Genomic DNA, 19,747 nt, shown 5'->3' on the forward strand with positions numbered 1-19,747 from the left:
GAAGACAGACATGGATCTGTTAAAGCTGGTCCAGAGGAGAGCCATGAAGATGATCAGAGAGCTGAAAGACATCTTGTATGAAGATGGGCTGCAAGAGTTGGGGTTATTCAAACTGGTGAAGAGAAAGCTCTGGGAGCCTTCCAGATATACAACAGGATCTTATCAGAAAGACAGACTTTATACCAAGACCTGAGAGCAGTAACAGTGCAAGGGGCAGCAGTTTTAAGCTGAAAAAGGGTAGGTTTAGATGGGACATGAGGAAGAAATGCTTTACTCTGAGTGTGGTGAGACACTGGAACAGGTTTTCCAGAGAGTTTGTAGAAGCCCCATCCCTGGAAGTGTTCAAGGTGAGGTTGGGTAGGTCTTTGAGCAACGTGATCTAGCTGAAGCTGCCCATCGCAGGGGGATCAGAGCTACGTGGTCCTTAAAGGTGCCTTGTGACCCAAAACATTGTATGATTCCACAAATATAAGATTCAGAGGTGTTTCTGACCCTGTCTCATGCTGACTGCAGGTGATGCATACAAAGACCAGTGCTCAGATTCTCGTCCCTCATTCCTGCATATTTCTGAGCCGAAAGTGGGATTTTTTTAAAACAAGTTTAATAGTTTTCAATGGATTTTTTTTCTCTGAATTTGTCTTTCTGAGTCTGCCTATTTTTTATGCATTCAATATTTGTCTGCAATATATTGCGTTTTAATTGTTGCATAAGACATGTTTTTATTTAAAGTTCTTAAGTTCCTCTATTATGAAAACTTAAAATACCTGATTCATCTTCATACTATTCACAGTCTTCTATTACTCTCTATTACATATGCTAGATTTTGAGGGAAGGGAAGGTGTTTAGTCTGAAGTCCTAGAATATTACCCTTACATTATTGAACAAATGAAAATGCATTTTTGTGACAGCATATCCTGTGGGACTTCTCTCATGTTAATGTAATAGTATGTCTAGAAACAGAACTCAGTGAGTGGTATAGCTAAGCAAGAAGGGATTCCTGTCGATGGTTAGAAGTTGAAAGGGGTTTAAAATAGCCACATTACATACAAGAAAACTGCCAAGTATAAACACCAAAGGTGGAAGTCAAAGGAGCTGAAGAATAGGATTTTTTTTTTTTAAGTAACATGCAGTGTTTTCCTGGATGTTCATTGACAAGCAAGATGCAGCAAATATCTTGAAAGAAACAAGCTGCAAGCTGTGGAATCTGTAGTAAAAAGATAAGTACAAAACATTGAGCTGTATTAAAAAAAACCAAGCAAGTAAAAAAAGGAGTCTGTCTTGGTTTTTTACTTCATAGTATGTGACTTGGCATTCTGAGAGTGTAGATGGGAGGAGTATAGAAATGTAGCATACTTTTTCCAAAGTCATGAAAGGTCACAACTGTTCTCAGGCTGCCTTGAGCTGAGAATTATTGCAGAACCACAGTGTTGTAAATATTATAGTGCTATCATCCTTTTCAAATATTTCAAAGTAATTACAGGAGAAGTATTTAGTCGCCTAATGACGAAATTACTTTGGTTATGGGATTTTTTTAAACTGAAATTCAATACAGTGGCAGAAACAGTTTGACAACAAACTGCAGTTGAAAACAAACATTAGCCATGGTGATGTTAGCATAAAAATAAAAGTGTCAATATAGTGGTTCTGAACTTGATGCCTAAGAAATGTGCAATCTGCCTGTTCAGATAAATTGCCAGTGGAGAATAACCTGGTAAATATGCTTTAGTAAAACTAGTCTTTTCTGCCTGATCTGTGAGTAGCAAGGCATGACTTCATCATTACTTCTAAAATAAAGTGGGAAGGGGAAGCATTTCAAGTACCAGCTTTGCTCATAATTGCAAGGTAAAATAGGCTTATAATGAGCTATTTTTATGCTATAAACTTCAAGAACAAAATGTAAGCCTTAAATGTAAGCCCCGTCTTGAGAATATTGGGTTTTGCTATCCCCTCTCTCAATCCCTGTTGTCAGAAATTGGAGCATATAGAACAGGAAAAGAATTGGCTGAGCTTTCTTGTTCATAAAATGCCAAGCAAGTGAATTGAGCAATAAGGCACATCGTCAACAGCTTTTTAGTATTTTTTTCTTTGTTACAGCATACTTAGATCTGCACTAAGCCAACCTTCTTGTTCTTCCATTACCACCTGGTGCGAGGGAAAGACAATAAGCATATTCAAAATTCCATTTCAACAGCTTCCTCACTGTAACTTAAATTTTGAAGTTCTAAGTCTCATATGATTTTGGAGCTGGTAGATGAAATAAATAATTTCTTACTGTTTTTATATATTAAAAAACATTTTGATAGCAGTGGTGATTATTGAAAAAGCTAACTGTATATGGAATGGGATGTTGTATTCTAAGAGGAGTATTAATTTCAAGTGAAACAATGTTATTATTGGAGGTTGCCCTGTGAAGAGCCAGGAGTTGGACTTGATGATGCTTGTGGGTCCCTCCCAACTCAGGATGTTCTATGATTATTGAAAAACAACTCATTTTTTTTAGTGGTCAATGATTTTTAATGGATAATTTATTTAATAGAAGTAGCTTGATTTATATGCTATAGCATAGTAGCTTTGGAAGTAGTCAGGACTGCATAATGATGTATAATTTTTTTAATTAATATTTTACTCTGGTTATGATACATACCAAAACAGTAGTTCTGGACATCTGTAGTCTCTTGAGAAATGTAGCATCAGAGCACATGCTTAGTTTAGTTTGAGGTATGGTTATACAGTTATATTGATCTCTGTATTCATCTGTTCCTAACGGTGGAGTCTCCAGTGGTGTTTAATGCTGCTGAAGTTGATAACAGTCATACACCTTGATCAGTTGGTCATTGGAAAAAAACTGTATCACCCCAACATGCATATTTAATCTTCATAGATTGGAAGTCTAGTATTATTTTGTTGTAAAGAGAGACTTACCAGTTAATATCTTCCTGCCGAAAAAACCCTTGGGATACGCATTAAGTACAAGCCTGAGTTTCCTTAATTATAGTTTCAAGTGATGATGTGACCGCTTTTCCCTAGAGAAAAATACTGAAGTTTAAGAAAAATGGGCCTTGATTTTCTTGTTTCTCTGATCATCAGGAAGAACTGACAAAAGCAATGAAGTCTTCAGTTTGTTCCAATCCAGATAAAAAAGGCTAGGTAAACAGTTTTGTAGCATTAACAGTGTTACAGAAAATGTCAGGACTTTCATGGGTTTGGATCTTACTTATGTGGCCCTTCTTTTGTAATTCTATAATATGTGGTTTTGTTGGTCCTTGCCTGATAAAGCATACAACAAAGTTTCAGGTTTTGCATCTTTAATAAATGAGTTAGTTTTAATATTGGTCAGCTTATTCATCCATAGGCTGTTAATAAAACCAAAGCTTGATGTTCGTGTTTAGTTTTGCTGTAGAAGATCTTTTAAAATGTTTTATGAATCTTGGGTTTTTTTCCTGATAATATCCTTTAAATTCATTTTAATCTCTTTGCCTTTTTTTTTTTTTGCATATTTACTTTTATCTTGATCAACATAATATTTCATACAGGCAAAATATTTACATCAAGGAAATTCATGAGCCTTCTAGTCAAGTTTAAAATAGGTAAGCTAGCTAAAGCATAGTCAAAATCCCATAATACCCACCCAGAAAAGCTCCCAGCCTACCTCCCAAAATCCAAATAGAGTACTGGAACCTTAGCTTATATATTTTCATATTAGCCTACTTCTGTTCTTTCAAGATTCAGTTATTACTACTTCATGGCAATACCCATAAATTGAATGGAGGTGCAGAAAATGCCACTTTCTCAGTGTTACCATATGGCAGAAGTGTGTAAGATAGAATTTGATTTTTGGTTTGATTTGGGATTTTTGGCTTTTTGGAGATTGTCAGATATTGACCTCCTCTAGTCAGACTGCGGAGACAGACAGTCCACAGGCTTCTTTCTAGTCCTACCCCTGTTTAAGAGTTAGGGGGAAGAGTTGAAGGAAAGAACTGGGCCACATTCTGCTGTGGCTATAAGCTGTAGAATAATCTGAGAATTGGGGCAAGGGGATGGGGAAGAGGGAGATGTTCCAAAAAGTAAATCTAAGAATCTCAATTTCTTGCATGTGCTGCTAGTATCTGTGCAATGTGTCTGGTACTTTGCAACACAGCTGGTGCTTGGGTTTTCAGCTGTTGCTCTAAGTTTCAGCATGCAGGAAACTACTTGTGTTCATCTGCAGAGAAGTGTTCTTGGACCCTCACTCTAAATATACTTTTTGACTATTAATTCAATAATTATGAAAATCAATTTTTTTGGAAGACACTCTATTCATTAGTGTAACAAGTTACTTTTCTGATTCCATCTTCTTCTTTAGAGTACTTAATAAATTGACCATATTTTCTTTTTATTTGAAGTCACAGTATCCAAAACAACCAGAGACATTACCTTGCTTTAACTGAAACCCCCAGTTGGTTGTTCAAGACTAAATTTTGAGAAATTGTAGCTCTGTGTTGATTTTTATATTGGTTTTGTATGTGTCTTTCTGTGTTGTATTTGTGGTAGCTCTTTCCTATGTTTAATAAAGTAATAAAAAGTAAACTTGCTTTCAGTTTAATGAAAGATCTTACCAGCTGGGAAAACTTATTTTCTGGCTCAAAGTACTGAAGTGCCCTCAGGTTGTCCTAAAGCACTTGGGTAAAGCCTTACATTTTTGAAAAATCAATAAAGTAACTTGGTGAAATTTTTGGGTTTGATTTTGTTTTGGTTACCAATATGATTCTTGCACTAAAGTAAAAAACTTCATCTTTTTAAAGATACTTAAACCCCTCTAACTTTATTGCCTTAAACTTCACTCTTGAAGTGGAACTTTTACTAGAAGTGTAGTTATTATAAGGTTTAGTAATTTTCTAACACACTGAGACTTAAAAATCTCTTGAAAAAGAGTATAGCAAGTTCTTACAAATCTTGACAAAGTTAGCTGTGGACTAAAGATGGAAACTTGCTGCAGTGCCCCAAAGGAGGTAGAAAAGACAGATGTCTATTTGATGCTGCAGTTTGCACTGGAAACTTTCTGCTTCTAGTAGCATCTGGACAAAATGCTGTGATTTCTGATGACCCTTGTAGTAGCTGGGTGAATCCAGTTCCTCTTCTTTCTTCAAACTGATCTCTACAGAATGTGTGGGTCCCTTGTATCAGTGCTTGCATTATGTGTTCTAGGGAATTCTTCTTTTGTCGCATATTGTTTCTTCTTAAATCTTTATTAACCACTGCTTAGAAAAGAGAGCAGAATTGTCAGCATACTGTATCATCATCTTTGCAAATATTTAAATTCAGTGTTGTCTTTACATATATGTAATTTTAAAATGTGATTTGTGCTTCTTTTTTCAGCATGAAACCTCCTTCATAGTAGTTTTTTTTTGTTTTTTAAAAATTGAGGATCTCTAATTATATTGATGCATAAACAATATTTAAAACTTGGCTATACCTTAATCAAAGCATTATTACCAAAGCATTATGTCATATAGACATGGTATTATAAGTATATTGCATTATAAATAAATATATGAAGTATATAGATATTATCTTAGTGTAAATTATCTTTATGTCTTTGTGGAAAAAGAATATTAAAGGATGTTTTCAAGCTTACAGTATCTGGTGTATGCAGGGCAAGAGAAGATGAGAAAAATTTTTCCCATTGCTTTCTATCAGTGCATTGTTAATGGGTGAGTTGCTGCATCAGCTCTGATGCATGTAGAGCTTTGGAACTTTGCAGGCTGTCTTGTACTAATATGCATTGAATTTTGGATTCTAACTGCAGCCTTTTCTTTGATTTTTAGAATTTACAGTTGAACAAATTTTCTTCTTTGCAGCATTAGCCACTGTAGCTCTAGGTAGACTTTGCCAAGTGTTTCTCAGATTTTGCTGTAAGGTGCACCCTACCGAGATAACTCTGTCATTGATGCTCTCATCTTTTGGCTGCTAAATGTTGTCGGCACAATAGCAACAGGAAATATATACATTTCTTTTCTGAGGAACTATGTACCAGAACTTAGAAGAATCCTTTTCTTAGTCTTAAATTTCTCTTCTTTCCAAGATCCAGCTTTCTAATGCTTTGCTCTCATGATTTCTGCAATAAAGTTAAGTCCTTTTCTTTCCCTTCTGCTCTATTTGCCTCAGAGAGTCATCTGAGTTTTGTGCCTGCTACTTCAGGTGAACAAGAGTAGGAAAGCATGTGTAGTCTCTGGTAAAAGGAAGCTTGGTTTGACTTATAATGGATGGTCAAGCCTAATAACCAGCGATCAATTACTCTGTAGGAGCGACTTAGGTACCATGCATCAGCTTTCTTAAATCATTCAAGTGCTGTTGTGGTTTTATGAATTAAATTCTAACTGAAAATGTGATTGGTGTGTGTGTGTGTATGTGTGTGTGTATTATTTGGTTTCGTAGTAATTACTTATAGTTGTTAAATTTTCTTGTGTGAATGTGTTACAAACTCATGTATAAGAAAGTATATGTGAGTTTTACCTGCTAAGATGCAATTTTACTGCAGGATTGGAAAGCTGAGCAAGTGATGCTGAAGAATAAAGGATGTGCAATCATTTATCTTGATAATCCTGTATCTCGTGTTAATAAGTAATGCAGTTACTTAATGGCTTAAATGGGAAAGATTAATGACTAAACCCCTTGATAAAAGATCATGCTGGTTCTTTTATTTGAGCAGCTTAAAAAAATTCTATTCAGTCATAATCAAATTTGTAATATTGCAATAAGTGAGACGTCTGTTGCACTTGATTTGTAATTAAATACTATAACAGGTTTCCTTACTGTATTCATTTTGTCCTATGATCAAATAAACAGTTGCTATTCAATAGCAAGAGAGAAGGTAGGCCTTAAAGGAAATGAAATACAATTTAGTATCAATGTTATTTTGTATCAATGTTATTTTGTAGCATTTGGTTGTAACTTACCTTTCTATCCTGACAGTATGTACAATAAAGCTCAGACATATGCAAGTTCAGCGATAATTTTTTTAATCAAGATATTTCACAATTTCAGAAAGCATTATTAAAGAAATCATGGGAATTTGAGAAGACTTTCTCTATTCCAAAAGCAGGTGTCAGTGTGCAATGACTGCTTTCACAGCTCATACAGAGTAACATACATGAACTGAAGTGTAACTTTTTTCCCTCACATAGTGACTTGTTTCGGCCTCTCTGAAATGTGTGCTGAAACATGAGAGCTCTTGTTACTGAAGGGTTTGATTATGAATGGTGAAGTGTAGTGATATCAGGTCTTGTGGTTTGGAGAATGTCAGGAAGAAGCAATTTCAAGTGATCTCCTGATTGTAGCAGCATTTCTGGAAGGCTTTAAATAGCATTTAATCCTTCTAGTAGGACTTTGAAAGGAATATTTTTAATAAGCCTTTTTTTCTCCATCTAGATATTGTCAAGAGATCATTCTCTTCCTGTGTGGATAACATTATCTCAACCACCTGTTTTTAGAGTAAGCAGGTTTGTTTATTGAGTTTGTTGGGTTTTTTCCTCCAAATAAGAAGCCAGTTTAGACCTAGATCCTCTCGACTGAAAAATCCTCTCTGTTTTGAACTTCTAGAAGTTGCCCTCATTTAATTTAGTAAACTCATATCAACATTAAGTTTTCTCAGTATCTTTTCTTTGGCAGAGGTAATTTAAGAAATAATTAAATTCTTTTGTCTTCCCTTTATATTCCCTTTGTTTTTCTTCCTCTTTAATAAGTGCTAGTGATGTTAAAGCTCCTAGTGATCCACAGAATTCTAGTACATAGTTTACAAAGAAATCCCATACAACTCAAGACTATAGCAGACTCACTTTGAGATTTTGAGCATGTTCTGTCAGTTGTTTTGTGAAAAATTTCTGATTTTTCTTCAGGAGAAAAGATATTTCAACTGGTCTAAAATACACTCCTGTTATTCTCAAAGAACAAAGACTTTTATGTTTAACAGCTTTAAAATGAGAATAGATACATTTCTACCCTGTGCATTACTAGTGTACTAGCTTGTTGGGGTGCTCTCTCGGGAGTACAAAACAAAAATTAAGTCCAGTAATTACATAACTGAACTTCCCACTGTTTTTTCATAGCTGTGTAAAGCTCTTACAAAGAATATTTATAGTGTATGTGTGCTTTCTTCATTTACTCTTTTACCTCAAAAAACTAGATTTGCTTATTGAATATTGTGGCTTGGTTCTTCAAATAAGCCAATTTGCATGATATTTTGAGAGCTTCAGAACCTTCTGTTCTGAATTTAGTAAGTGGAATTCAAGGGAAGGGAGTTTAAAATAGTGACTCCATGAGATTATTTTAAAGAAGAAAAATCAATATGCATATTAGAAAATGTTGTAACTAGTTAATGTTAGCTAAAGAGCAGTCAACTTATTACTGCTTAATTGAAACCATGTGGGGAGTGTAATTGTCTGCCTGAGCAACCTTACTTGGCATTGTCCCCTTTGTATTTTTATTGTCATTTTTCTGGTTATTGTGAATAATTTCTACTCAAATGTGTCACTGTATTATGTTTAATAAATAGATTAAGGTTGTAGCTCAGAAGTGTGTATCCTGTATTCCAAGATATGTTCTTACATGAGAGAAGGAAAGTTCAGAAAGGTAAAGTGTGTGTCAACAGTGGTATTTGATATTCTGAAGAAGTGTCAGAATACCCTTGTGTAGTTGGTCGTCTCATTACTTGGACAGTGAAGGTTGATTCATATGGAATCAGCAAAATATATTGGATTTTTAGAAATGCTGAACGGGCTTCTCTATAAATGTCGATTTGTCATATCCTAGAATTATATCTTGAATATTAACCAGTAATCATGGATGAGAAAAGGAGTCATCCTCCTCAGGGTTCAAGTGTCTCAATTCACATCTTACTTGAAAAGCCTTGCTTTGGCAGCTGTCTTGGTTTAGGGTAAATTTAGGGAGGAAACTTTTGAAGGGGTCTCTTTAGAAAGCAGATTTAAGCGATCCCTCCCCCAACCAGTTTGGGAGGTAAATTTTCATTGAGAGAAGTAGGAAAAACTGTTTATTTAATGAGCAAAATGCTCACAAACATTAAAAAAAGGATAATATTAAACAATAAAACCTCTCTGTGCTCTGAAGAGATGGTAGATTCAGAGATTCAGAGTCTAAAGTTTTTTTGTAGGCATGGCTTTTTTCAGGTTAGGAGATGGCAAGGCAGCGTCCAAGGGGGGGGTGATGTGGCAGTGTTGGTCTTCTGGACAGGAGCAGCAGAGTTGAGCAGTTCCTCTAAAGAAGCCACAGTCTAGAGAAAAATGTTTTGTCTGGGCTAATGAACTGGAAGCTAGTTTAAAAGTAAAAAAAAACTCTCCGTTTTCTCTTTCCAGCTACATGGCTGCGAACTCCAAGAGCACTCTGAGAGCTTTACCTTTCTCTTGTTAGGCAGCACAGTCAGTGAGAAAAGGAATTTCAGGGGAGTAAGAATGAAGTTTGTGCAGATAAATGGTGCACATCTTCTCCCTCCCCTTTGCTCTCTCTGTCTCTCTGGGCCTAGTTTTGAGCTACAGAGCCCATTTCTGAGCAAAAATACAGAACTATGAGGATACCACATCATAAAGTCACCTCAGGACAGCACAGGGAAAGGTTGCTTCAAAACTTTAATATCAATTCAAGAAAATCAGAGAGAAAGAGATAAATATATTCTTCAGCTGAGTTCTGACCACAGACTGATTAGGTCTCAGGACTTAGTTGCTCCAGTAGGACTTTTTGGCATAAATGGAGTCATCCTTCTAACAGATTGTAATAAAAAAGTATAATTCTTAATATGCTCAAAAATGTGACTGATAATGAAAATAGAATAGGGGGCTGCAGTAGGTCACAATATCTGTTACATCTTTAACTTTCATAGTGACCATTCACAGATGCTTCATTTGTAGTGCTACTCTGTGAATTAGAGGAGTTTGCACATTGGGAATGTTTAACAGATGGGGAGTGCACTGTGCTCTGTGGACTGCACATTGAGCAAGATCTTCCTTTTCATTTACCTTTGGCTCACCAGAAAGTGCAACTGGCTTTTTATCACAAGCAATCGCATGATCATATTAATATTATGATATTAAGATAAGCATTAGATACAAAAAAAACTAGCCTTTTTTGACTCTGGCTGTTTATAGCACTCAGTGTTCCAACAGCTTAACAGCCTGACAAGGAGTTGCCCCAGGACTAGCACTTTCTTTGGAAGCTCTAGTATCCTCTTCAGCCACTGATATTACTATTTGCATTTATATTATGATGTTCTTCTTACCCTATCATATTCTCCCTCAAGGATTATCATGAGTGCTTTTCTTTCCTATTAAAGTATGGGAAATAAATATGTTTCCAGTACATTGCTATTCTGAAAATAAATACTTGGTTCTATCCTAAACATATGGGGACTGTACACTCAAGGTTAAGCCCGTAATTATTTTTACTTTGCTGCTGATACCAGAATCCTAGATTTGTTTGTTTGTTTTATCTGTCCAATAACAAGTGGGGTTCAAACACTATCTCTTATGGGCTTGTCCTTGTTCTTTTCAGAGAACTGAAAACACTCAGTGTCTGTCAGTATTTGTGGCCTTCTTAAGAAGACAAGGAATTCATGTTTTTTCATATCTAGGCAGATCAGATGCGACTTCCAGTCATAAACTAAGGGAAGTAACTGGGAAAATTTGATCAGTGCTTCAGGTGAAAATAACATGGTACTGACCTAGTCAGAAACCAGATTTATTCCATTTCCTGTAGTCAGCAGTGGCCTGTAGATGACAAATCAAGTCACTTTGGGAGGTTCTCTGTATGTCATGTTCTTCAGTACTAACCTATGTGCTTCTGTGTGGTGGTGTTAGGTGGTGTGTGTTAGATTTCATCTCTGGCTGTTACACAAGATAGTATGTGCAAGCATCTGATGCCCCTCAGCAACCATGTGAATGAAGCAGTCATTGCCCCATGCTGGGCTGTGTGTCAACTCATTCAGTAGCTAGGCAGTTTAGGCTTCAGAGAGAGTGTTCTTATCCCCGTTGGTGGTGCCTGTTATGGATGCTACAGAAGCCATTAAAACCCATTCAAATATCTCTGAATCATGTTAGCCCTGAGGAATTGCTACATTTTAAATGAATGTTTCAATTCTGAGCACTTTCATGTCTTAAATATTGTATTCTGCTCTAAAGAATTCCGGTTGCCCTTTTACCTTCTCTAAATAAGGAGATAGTATTTCCTTTAATTTCACAGTTGTATGAAAGCAGTGAATTTTTGAAAAGAGCAGTATCTAATTATATTCTGTCCCATTCCTGTTACTAAGAGGGCTGGCATTCAGTCATATTGTCATATTGTGCTTGGAAGTCATCTCTGTGTCAGATTTAGTTTATTATATGTATTTTCTAAGTCTGTATAGTACTAACTTTTAGAACAAACATAATATTACTTTGTTGTTCAAAAAACTACACTTCTTGCCTATATTGGAATAGGGTTTTTTTGCTTTAATATCAAGCCAGTAATCCAGATTTCCTTAGATCAAGAAAGCCAATGAGATAATGGAATTACACAATGAAGCTGAATTCTTTGTTCATTGAGTCAGTCTTGGAATTATATTTGATCCCTTCCCTGGGGAGGCTGTTCTGGTGATTGACCACCCTCTCAGTGAAGAGTGTTTTTCTTAATGTCCCACCTGAACTTTCTCTGGTGCAGATTCATGCCATTCCCTCATGTCCTATCACCAGTCACCAGAAAGAGAAGAGAGGAGATCAGCACCTGTCCCTCCACTGCCTCCCTTGAGGAAGGTGTAGACTTTGTGGAGGCCACCCCTCAGCCTTCTCTTCTCCCAGCTGAACAAACCAAGTGACCTCAGCCACTCCTTGTACATCTTGCCCTTGAGACCTTTCATCATCTTGGTCCCCTCCTCTGGACACAGTCTAACAGTTTGATGTGCTTCTTCCACTAAGGCACCCAAACCAGCTCAGAGTGCTCGAGGTGAGGCTGCCCCAGTGCAGAGCAGAGCAGGACAGGCACTTCCCACTCACTTCCCTCACTTGGCTCACTGCACTCTGCTGGATGCATCCCAGGGTATAGCTGGCCCTTTTGGCTGCCAGGGCACTCTGTTGACTCATCTTCAGCTTGCCATCACCCCAAACACCAGATCTCTTTCCCCTGGGCTGCTCTTGCTTCTTTTCCCCGCATTTATACATCTAACCAGGGTTACCCCATCCTCAGTAGAGAATCCTGCAAAGCAACAGTCTCAAAACAGCTTTGGTTTGTTACCTTGTTCAAGTCTAGTCATAAATTTCTTTTTCATTCAAAAGTTCCTTTCTGGCTTGATGTTGATTCAAGACAGATTGTAAGAGAAGTAACAATTCTTTAAGTGCTATAAAGCAACTTCTTAATTAGCTAATTGTAGTTTTCTGAATGCAGGTATAGTTCAAAGGTTATTAGGTAGACATTAATTGGCAATTGACTGAACTATATTTCTGTGTAAGATTTTGCCTATCTCAGCTTTTAAGAAAAAAATACATTTGTTAAACTAATTAAGTTTTCTTAGTATCAGTAATTTGCAGTCTTGTGCTGTTTTAATAACAAATTACATTAAACTAGCAGGTAGGTAATACTTCAGGAAAATGGCTGGATTTAATATTTTGTTTGTTGCTTCCCTTAACATTAGGTGGATTTTTGTCCACCTAATGTAAATGTGTAAAGTTTATTTGTGCATTTCACTTATTGGAATAACTAATAAAAGGTACAAACAATTTTTGTTTTACAGGTCAACAGCAAGGACAGGATGGAGTAAAAGTACAGCAAGCCACAATAGCTCCTGTAACCGTAGCAGTAGGTGGCATTGCTAATGCAGCAATTGGCGCTGTTAGTCCCGATCAGATAACACAAGTGCAGCTTCAACAAGCTCAACAAGGTTCTGACCAGGAAGTGCAGCCTGGCAAGAGACTGAGAAGAGTTGCCTGCTCATGTCCTAATTGCAGAGAGGGAGAAGGAAGGTAAATGTAACTTTTATCAGTATATATTTAAGCATCTTATCACAGCTTGCCTCATTTGGGAATGAGAATGTTCTATATTGCCTAGATTTTGAATGCTTTTTATTAGAAAGTACATTTGTGTGGGCTTTTTTAGACAGGCATTAAAATTGCCTCTGTTAGCATGAAATGTTTCTCCTAATAGCTGGTAATGTTTTAGAATATAACTACTTAGCTGTTTAAATATGATCTTTTTAGAGGCAGCAATGAGCCAGGAAAAAAGAAACAGCATATCTGCCATATTGAAGGTTGTGGAAAAGTTTATGGCAAGACATCTCATCTTCGGGCACATCTGCGCTGGCATACCGGTGAAAGACCATTTGTGTGCAACTGGATTTTTTGTGGCAAGCGATTCACAAGGAGTGATGAGTTACAAAGGCATAGAAGAACCCACACAGGTTGGTCATCCCTCTCTGTAGCCATAGTACAGCAAGTCTGAATTGTAGTGGCCATAGTTAAGCAATGGTATCAAGGTTCTCACTTACTAAGTTAGCTAAAAATTACCCTTAAATGTGAGTAAAGTAACTTTAAAATAAGGAAGTGGTAGATTCCAGCTTTCATTAATTTAGGCTGACTATGAAATCATATAAATAAAAAGGGGTCTATTTCAACTGTTCTTTTATATGTAGGCTAGAAAGAGATGACCATTTCATCATAGATAGTTGATGTACGTTAGCTAGTGCCTGATATAAATGTAACAAATTTACATCAGGCACATAGGATTGGCCATGGACCAGGGTTATCGTTTCCTCACTTGGATTAGCTCAGTCCTTAAGGAATTTATTAACCTAGTCCATACATTAGATTTGGTCTTCTTGGGAAATTTCCTAGTTTCAAGTGGGAATTGATAAAGCAAAGTCTCTTAACAGTTCAGAATGGAAGAGTTGGTCTTTTAAAAGCTGAAAAAATTTATCAGCCTTCATATTTTTAGCCCCAGGAGAGTATCTCCTCCTCCCTGTCCATTCTCCTCCAACGTAGAGCACCTGATGTCTAAGCACTAACTACATCTGAACAGTAACAGGACCTTTTGGTAAATTGAATTTGTCTCTCTTGGTGTAGATTTCATACATCTTCATGGAGCATTGAAATTCACGTTTCTGAATTTATTTCCCATTGCTGTAATCTAAATTTAAAAAGCATTCTTAAATAATTCTACCAAGTTGTTCTTTGCATGCTTTTACCTCCCTCGCTCTGGTAGGTTTATGGAAGTTTATGAAAATTCTCTGCTGTCCTAAAATTCAAACTTCTCGTCAGATGATCACAGCATAGCAAATACTTGTTGAGAGCATTTTAGTAGTGAAGAGTAGGTGACCAAAAGCCTGTGACTGAACAGAACACACCTGGAAATGAGACAGATGGAAAAGGTGTCCTTTTAAAGACACTTTGAGTGTTGAATAGAATAGGATAAGATTCAGATGATCAAACAGTGTTCGGTGCTCTCTTTCAGTAACATTTTTGTTTTCTTCTTCTTTTTAAAAAGGTGAAAAGAGATTTGAATGCCCGGAATGTTCTAAAAGGTTTATGCGAAGTGACCATCTCTCGAAACATGTCAAAACTCATCAAAACAAGAAGGGAGGTGGAACAGCCCTTGCTATTGTTACCTCAGGAGAACTGGACTCTTCAGTTACTGAGGTTCTTGGTTCTCCAAGAATTGTCACTGTTGCTGCCATTTCTCAAGATTCAAACCCAGCAACCCCTAATGTTTCAACAAACATGGAAGAATTCTGAAAGGATCATTTATATGGACACCTAGTGCTGCACTTAAGTTTACATACCTTTCAGGATATGGAAGTGGGCTGGTAAAGTGGATTACAGAGCAGGAAATCTTTTTTTCAGTCATGACTTCTGTAAGTGTTCCAGGTTGGAGGGTCAGCATGGGAAGTGTACAACGGTGCAACAAGACAAAAATTTCAAAAATACAAACAGCGCAAATTGATGACTGGATAAACAGATAGAGGAATAATATTTCCATACTGTACTTTTTTAGTTATATATCTGTATATTCTGTAATGATTTTAAGTGAACTTTACCCCCCTATTTTAGCACTGTATGTTAATGTGTTTATAAAATCTGATAGTATCAATGTAAAACTGGGTGGACCTTGACTAGGATTAATACCATTTGATGAAGGCACTTTGTTTTTAACATAAATTTGTAATATTTTAATGAGAGCATCCTTTTCCCATAAGGCGCAGCAAAACAGAACACAGGATGAACAACAGTGGACATATTTTGGGGTTTTGCTCAGTCCATACAACACATCAGTTAATTTTGGCCATCTTTTCTCAAATTTTGGAATTACTCAAATAGCAGATGGGTGATGCATGCTGCAAAGTGGTTCTGAGGTGGGCCTCAGATTAATTTTGACTACTACATTATGGTAGTGTGTATAAATGACAATCAGTGAGTTCTAATTCCTCTCTTCATGTGGAGAGCTAGGCTATGTAGAATTAGTGTAAACAGTAGGAAAGATAAAACCATAGGAAGATATTAACAAATGATTTACAAAAGTAATGGTATCTTTATGTAGAATGAAAAAAAACTTGTGTCAATTTCTGATAATTCATTTCGTTTGTATTTCCCCGTCTATGGCAAGGAGGTTGGAACTAGATGATCTTTAAGGTCCGTTCCAACCCAAACCATTCTGTAGTTCTATGATTCTGTATTTTAAAACATCTGTGGCCCATTTCTAACTCATAGATAACTTGAATCTTAAAAACTCGACCTTAGGTGTTTGATCGTTTTAATTTTGTTAGAATTCATGGAAATCAATTTGACAACTGAGTATTGTCCGGTATCTCCTCTCTGTAAATACTAGTTTATTATGTTGTGGTTAATGTGCTGAGTTCTTTGTGCTTTGACTTAATAGCCAAAGAAAAAAAAAAATTATCACATTTTAATAAGGAATGAAGTAAGTAAACATTTTCTCTCTCCGCTTAAATATTACCATCTCTCTTCTCTTCAAGGATAATATGTAGGCTGGTAATAAATGTCTGTTACCTATCAAGTCTTATATTGACCCTCCAACCAAAAAACAAACTGGGAAAAGAGAAATATTATCATTATTCATTTTGGGACATGACTTTGGGTTTCAAAGGTTTGGTTAAATTTTCAGATGTGACAGTGAATATAGAGGAAATGTAAAAAGAAAAAAAAGAAAAAAAAAAGAAAAAACAACAACAAAAATTGCATTTTCTATGTGAAAATTAGTAGTAGGTACGAGGAGGAAAGATGGCCAAATATTTCATACTCAGGATTTTTAATTACTCCCCCTAGGCATAAATACAACATTTTACATCTACAGTCACTTGTTAATAAATTCCCATGACCAGTTTTTAAGGAGATTTATACACCGAAATATTTTAATGTAATTTAAGGAAGTACAGTGCAAGAAGAATAAGATGTTTTTCTTCCCCCTACAAATCATGAAAGGAAGAATGTGTGTGGTAGCTGTTGGTTTGCAAGACGTAACAGGTACCCTGAGCATTCCCTAAAGATCATATACTTGTCATCTGAACAATTTATCAATCTTGTGGTGTTTTCTGTATTTTTGAAGCAAAAGAAATGCCATTGTTTACACTGTGTACACTTTAGGCCAGCCCTTTGTAGCAAAATACTAAGCTGAGGGTATTTTATACTTTCAGTTTACATAAAAAGCTTTGAGATTAAAGAAAAACAATTTTACACTGTGGTTATAAATTTCAAGTTTCTTAAAGCTTTTTTAGACTTGTAACAGAGTCTTTAAATTTTAGTTGGGTTTTGTACATTATTTTGTATATTTTATTTAAAGTACTCTTAACTGATGTATCTGGATTTAAAACGTCAGAAGCAATTAGGTGTTACATTTAATACAGAGGAACATTAGGTAGTATTAACTGTTAATTTTATTATAAAGGAAATGAAACGTCAAAGATATATTTTATCATTACGCTTCACAATCAGTGCTCTACATTACTTTATGCAAAGAAGAACTTTCCTAATGTTGATATCATATTTCCTAAAAGTTAACAGTTTTGTAAACTGAAGTTACAAGCATTCTGCACAACCATTTCATATGTAATTTTTTCATGCATACTTATGTATGCAGATAGGAAACTGAAGTAATTTTTAATCTGCAATGAATCCCTATTATAGATGTTTCCAAATCTAAATCTGGTTGGCTTCATAGCATCTCAAGTACATTAACTTGTGTTAGCAGGTGCACATTTTACCGCTGGAATTAGAAACATTCTGCCAGTCTGTTCTGCATACCATTCTGAATCCACTTTTCTGTCTGAAAAGGATCGTAAATTTCAATGTCCTTTATTTGACTCAGTGGGATATAGCTGTTGTAAGTAATAGGGCACAGATGTGCAGTAGTATCTTGTTTAATGGCATTTCACTGTTCATTCCCTTTGCCACCATTAAAAATTTTGCTTTATTGTAATTATCAGTGCAAAGTGTATTTACCATGGTAGAACTCCAGTGTTAGAATAGTTTTTTTCTTACAATATACTTTCTTTGGTTAGGTTTGTGTATGTGTTGCCGATTACATTAGCAATTGGTGTTAAGTCATTATTTATCACATTCTTTCACGAGAGCAGTAATAAAAGTGTGTAATCTAGGAGAAAAAGTTAATTTGTCAAAGTTAAGTAAGCATGATGTTTAGGTCCTATTTTTCAATTTTATAACTGTTTTATTGCAACAATATTTGTATTTAAGTCTTCATTTTAATGCCTTGTGGTGTTTTTTTATGCATGTCACTGAATTGTCATCCCGCAAGAATTGATGTGCAGCATAGGGTATTAAATCTACATAATGATTTTGAAACAGAAAAATAGTTGATGGTAAAAATGTAAATGTTTTGCAAAAATTCCTTATAAAAAAAAAGTTTTGTAGTAATATTTCACTTGTAAATTTTTCTAAAAAAAAAATGGAAAAGGAAAAAAATGAGAGTAATGTTTCCCCACATCTAGAATTTAGAAATTAATTCTGCCAGCAAAGCCTGTAAGGCATTAATCTGACACTTTTACAATGCTGATTTGTATAATTTTTTGGTGGGTTTGGAACTAAAATCATGTACAAGTTGTTGCCTGCAATAACATTTTGCAAGTAACCTATTAAAATTCCCTTGAGTTTAAAAGGTTTCTTCATTTAATTGCTTACAATATAAAGCAGCAATAAATAATGTTTGTATGATAATCTGTTCATCAAGAAGAACACTAGAAAACAAATGCTTCTCAATGGGGAAAGGTTGGCAGCAGCTTCTGGATTTGTGTAATTAAGACCTGTACTTGCTGGTCAGCGTTTCCCAACTGGCAGACTCCCAGCAGGGAATTAAACCAGCAGATTCTAGCTCAGCATGAATTCTGTGGGGTTTGTTCAGCTCTTGCGAATGGAAGCTACGGTTGTTCCTGAACACACCAAAGGAATAACCAAAGGGAAAAAATTTCTAAGGTAAGGAATATGTGCATACACACACACACACACACACAGATAAAATACAAATTTAGAAAATGGAAGATAATTCAGTTTGATAGAGATAAATAATTGAAGTGTCACTGTGTTGTACGTGGGGAATGAATATAACAAATAGGTGGAAACCTGAAAGTACTGACTTCAACTCAGAGAAATATATTGAGCTTTTCTTAGTGAAATGTCAACAGGCTCCTGCATTGTGTTATACTAAAATAAGTTTCATGGCATGCCAAATGATAATGATAATGTTATACTAAGTTTTTTTAATGCTAAAAATTTTTATGGTAGTCTTTACTGTACTTCTGCAGTGAATAAGTAATGCTGTTTCGCAAAGGAAGAAATACATAGAGAATCACAGGATCATTTAAGTTGGAAAAGACCTTTACCATCGTTGAGCTCAACTGGAAAGCTAACACTGCAAATCCCACCACTAAAACATGTCCCACTAAAACATGTCCCACCACATATACACAAAAGAAGGCCACTTCCTTCCATTTTCTAAAAGATGAATTTATAATTTGAGACTCCTAACCTTGTACTGCAAAACAGAATTATCTTTCCTGAGATATAAAATAGATTATCTTTATTATATGTTTTATTAAATACCTGTTAAAGTCTCAGTAGCCTCTATTTGAATGTCAAACTTCTGAAGTCAATCTATGTTGTAATTCAAAGTAAATGGACATCTGACCAACTAATATGTCTTTATTGACCAATTTTTTAGTATGGTGGCAGTTGTATGTTTTAAAGCAAATTCTACATTACTGGTGAGAGACTAGTTCTCTGCTTACACCATTTCAAATATACAATATCAGAAAATAAATTCTTACATAAGGACATAAGGATGAATGTGCATGTTACATTTTACCCTTTTAATCCTTCAAATGTGATCATTCTACTCTGGGAATCATGAAGTGTGACATCAAACAGTATTTCTGTCCACAACTGTAAATTCACTACCATTGCTAAAATTATCTAAAGTTACTTTTTATATTTATTCCATTAGCTTTATTTTCTGTCCGGCTAGGTAACAAATATCAGGATTAATTCATATTGAACTTCCTAATGCCTTCCATATCCCTGTTTCCCATTCCTTTTCCTTTCCCCAAAGCTACTTGCATCATTTCCTGATATCCTGAGATTTGACAATGAAAATGGAAGTGCTGTGGGGACCTAGAGCTGGCATGGGCTATCTTTGCTTGCTAGAATACCTTCCATGGAGAGAGCAGCGAGATACCTTTCCTAGAACAGCCTCACCAAAAATGACCAGAGATTATCGC

General features: G+C 35.7%; 1 protein-coding gene across 1 annotated transcript in view; it reads left to right on the forward strand.

Moving 5' to 3' along the window:
- SP4 (Sp4 transcription factor) overlaps positions 1–18,132 on the forward strand; it is a 27,785-nt gene extending 9,653 nt beyond the window's left edge. The window contains exons 4-6 of the mRNA XM_059844531.1: positions 12,746–12,974; positions 13,209–13,408; positions 14,491–18,132. Of these exons, the coding sequence (XP_059700514.1) occupies positions 12,746–12,974; positions 13,209–13,408; positions 14,491–14,738 (677 nt within the window). The 3' untranslated portion in view covers positions 14,739–18,132. The remainder of the gene's footprint in view (positions 1–12,745; positions 12,975–13,208; positions 13,409–14,490) is intronic.
- The last annotated feature ends 1,615 nt before the right edge of the window (positions 18,133–19,747 follow it).

Source organism: Haemorhous mexicanus, chromosome 1 (genome assembly GCF_027477595.1).
Source record: "Haemorhous mexicanus isolate bHaeMex1 chromosome 1, bHaeMex1.pri, whole genome shotgun sequence".
NCBI lineage: Eukaryota > Metazoa > Chordata > Aves > Passeriformes > Fringillidae > Haemorhous > Haemorhous mexicanus.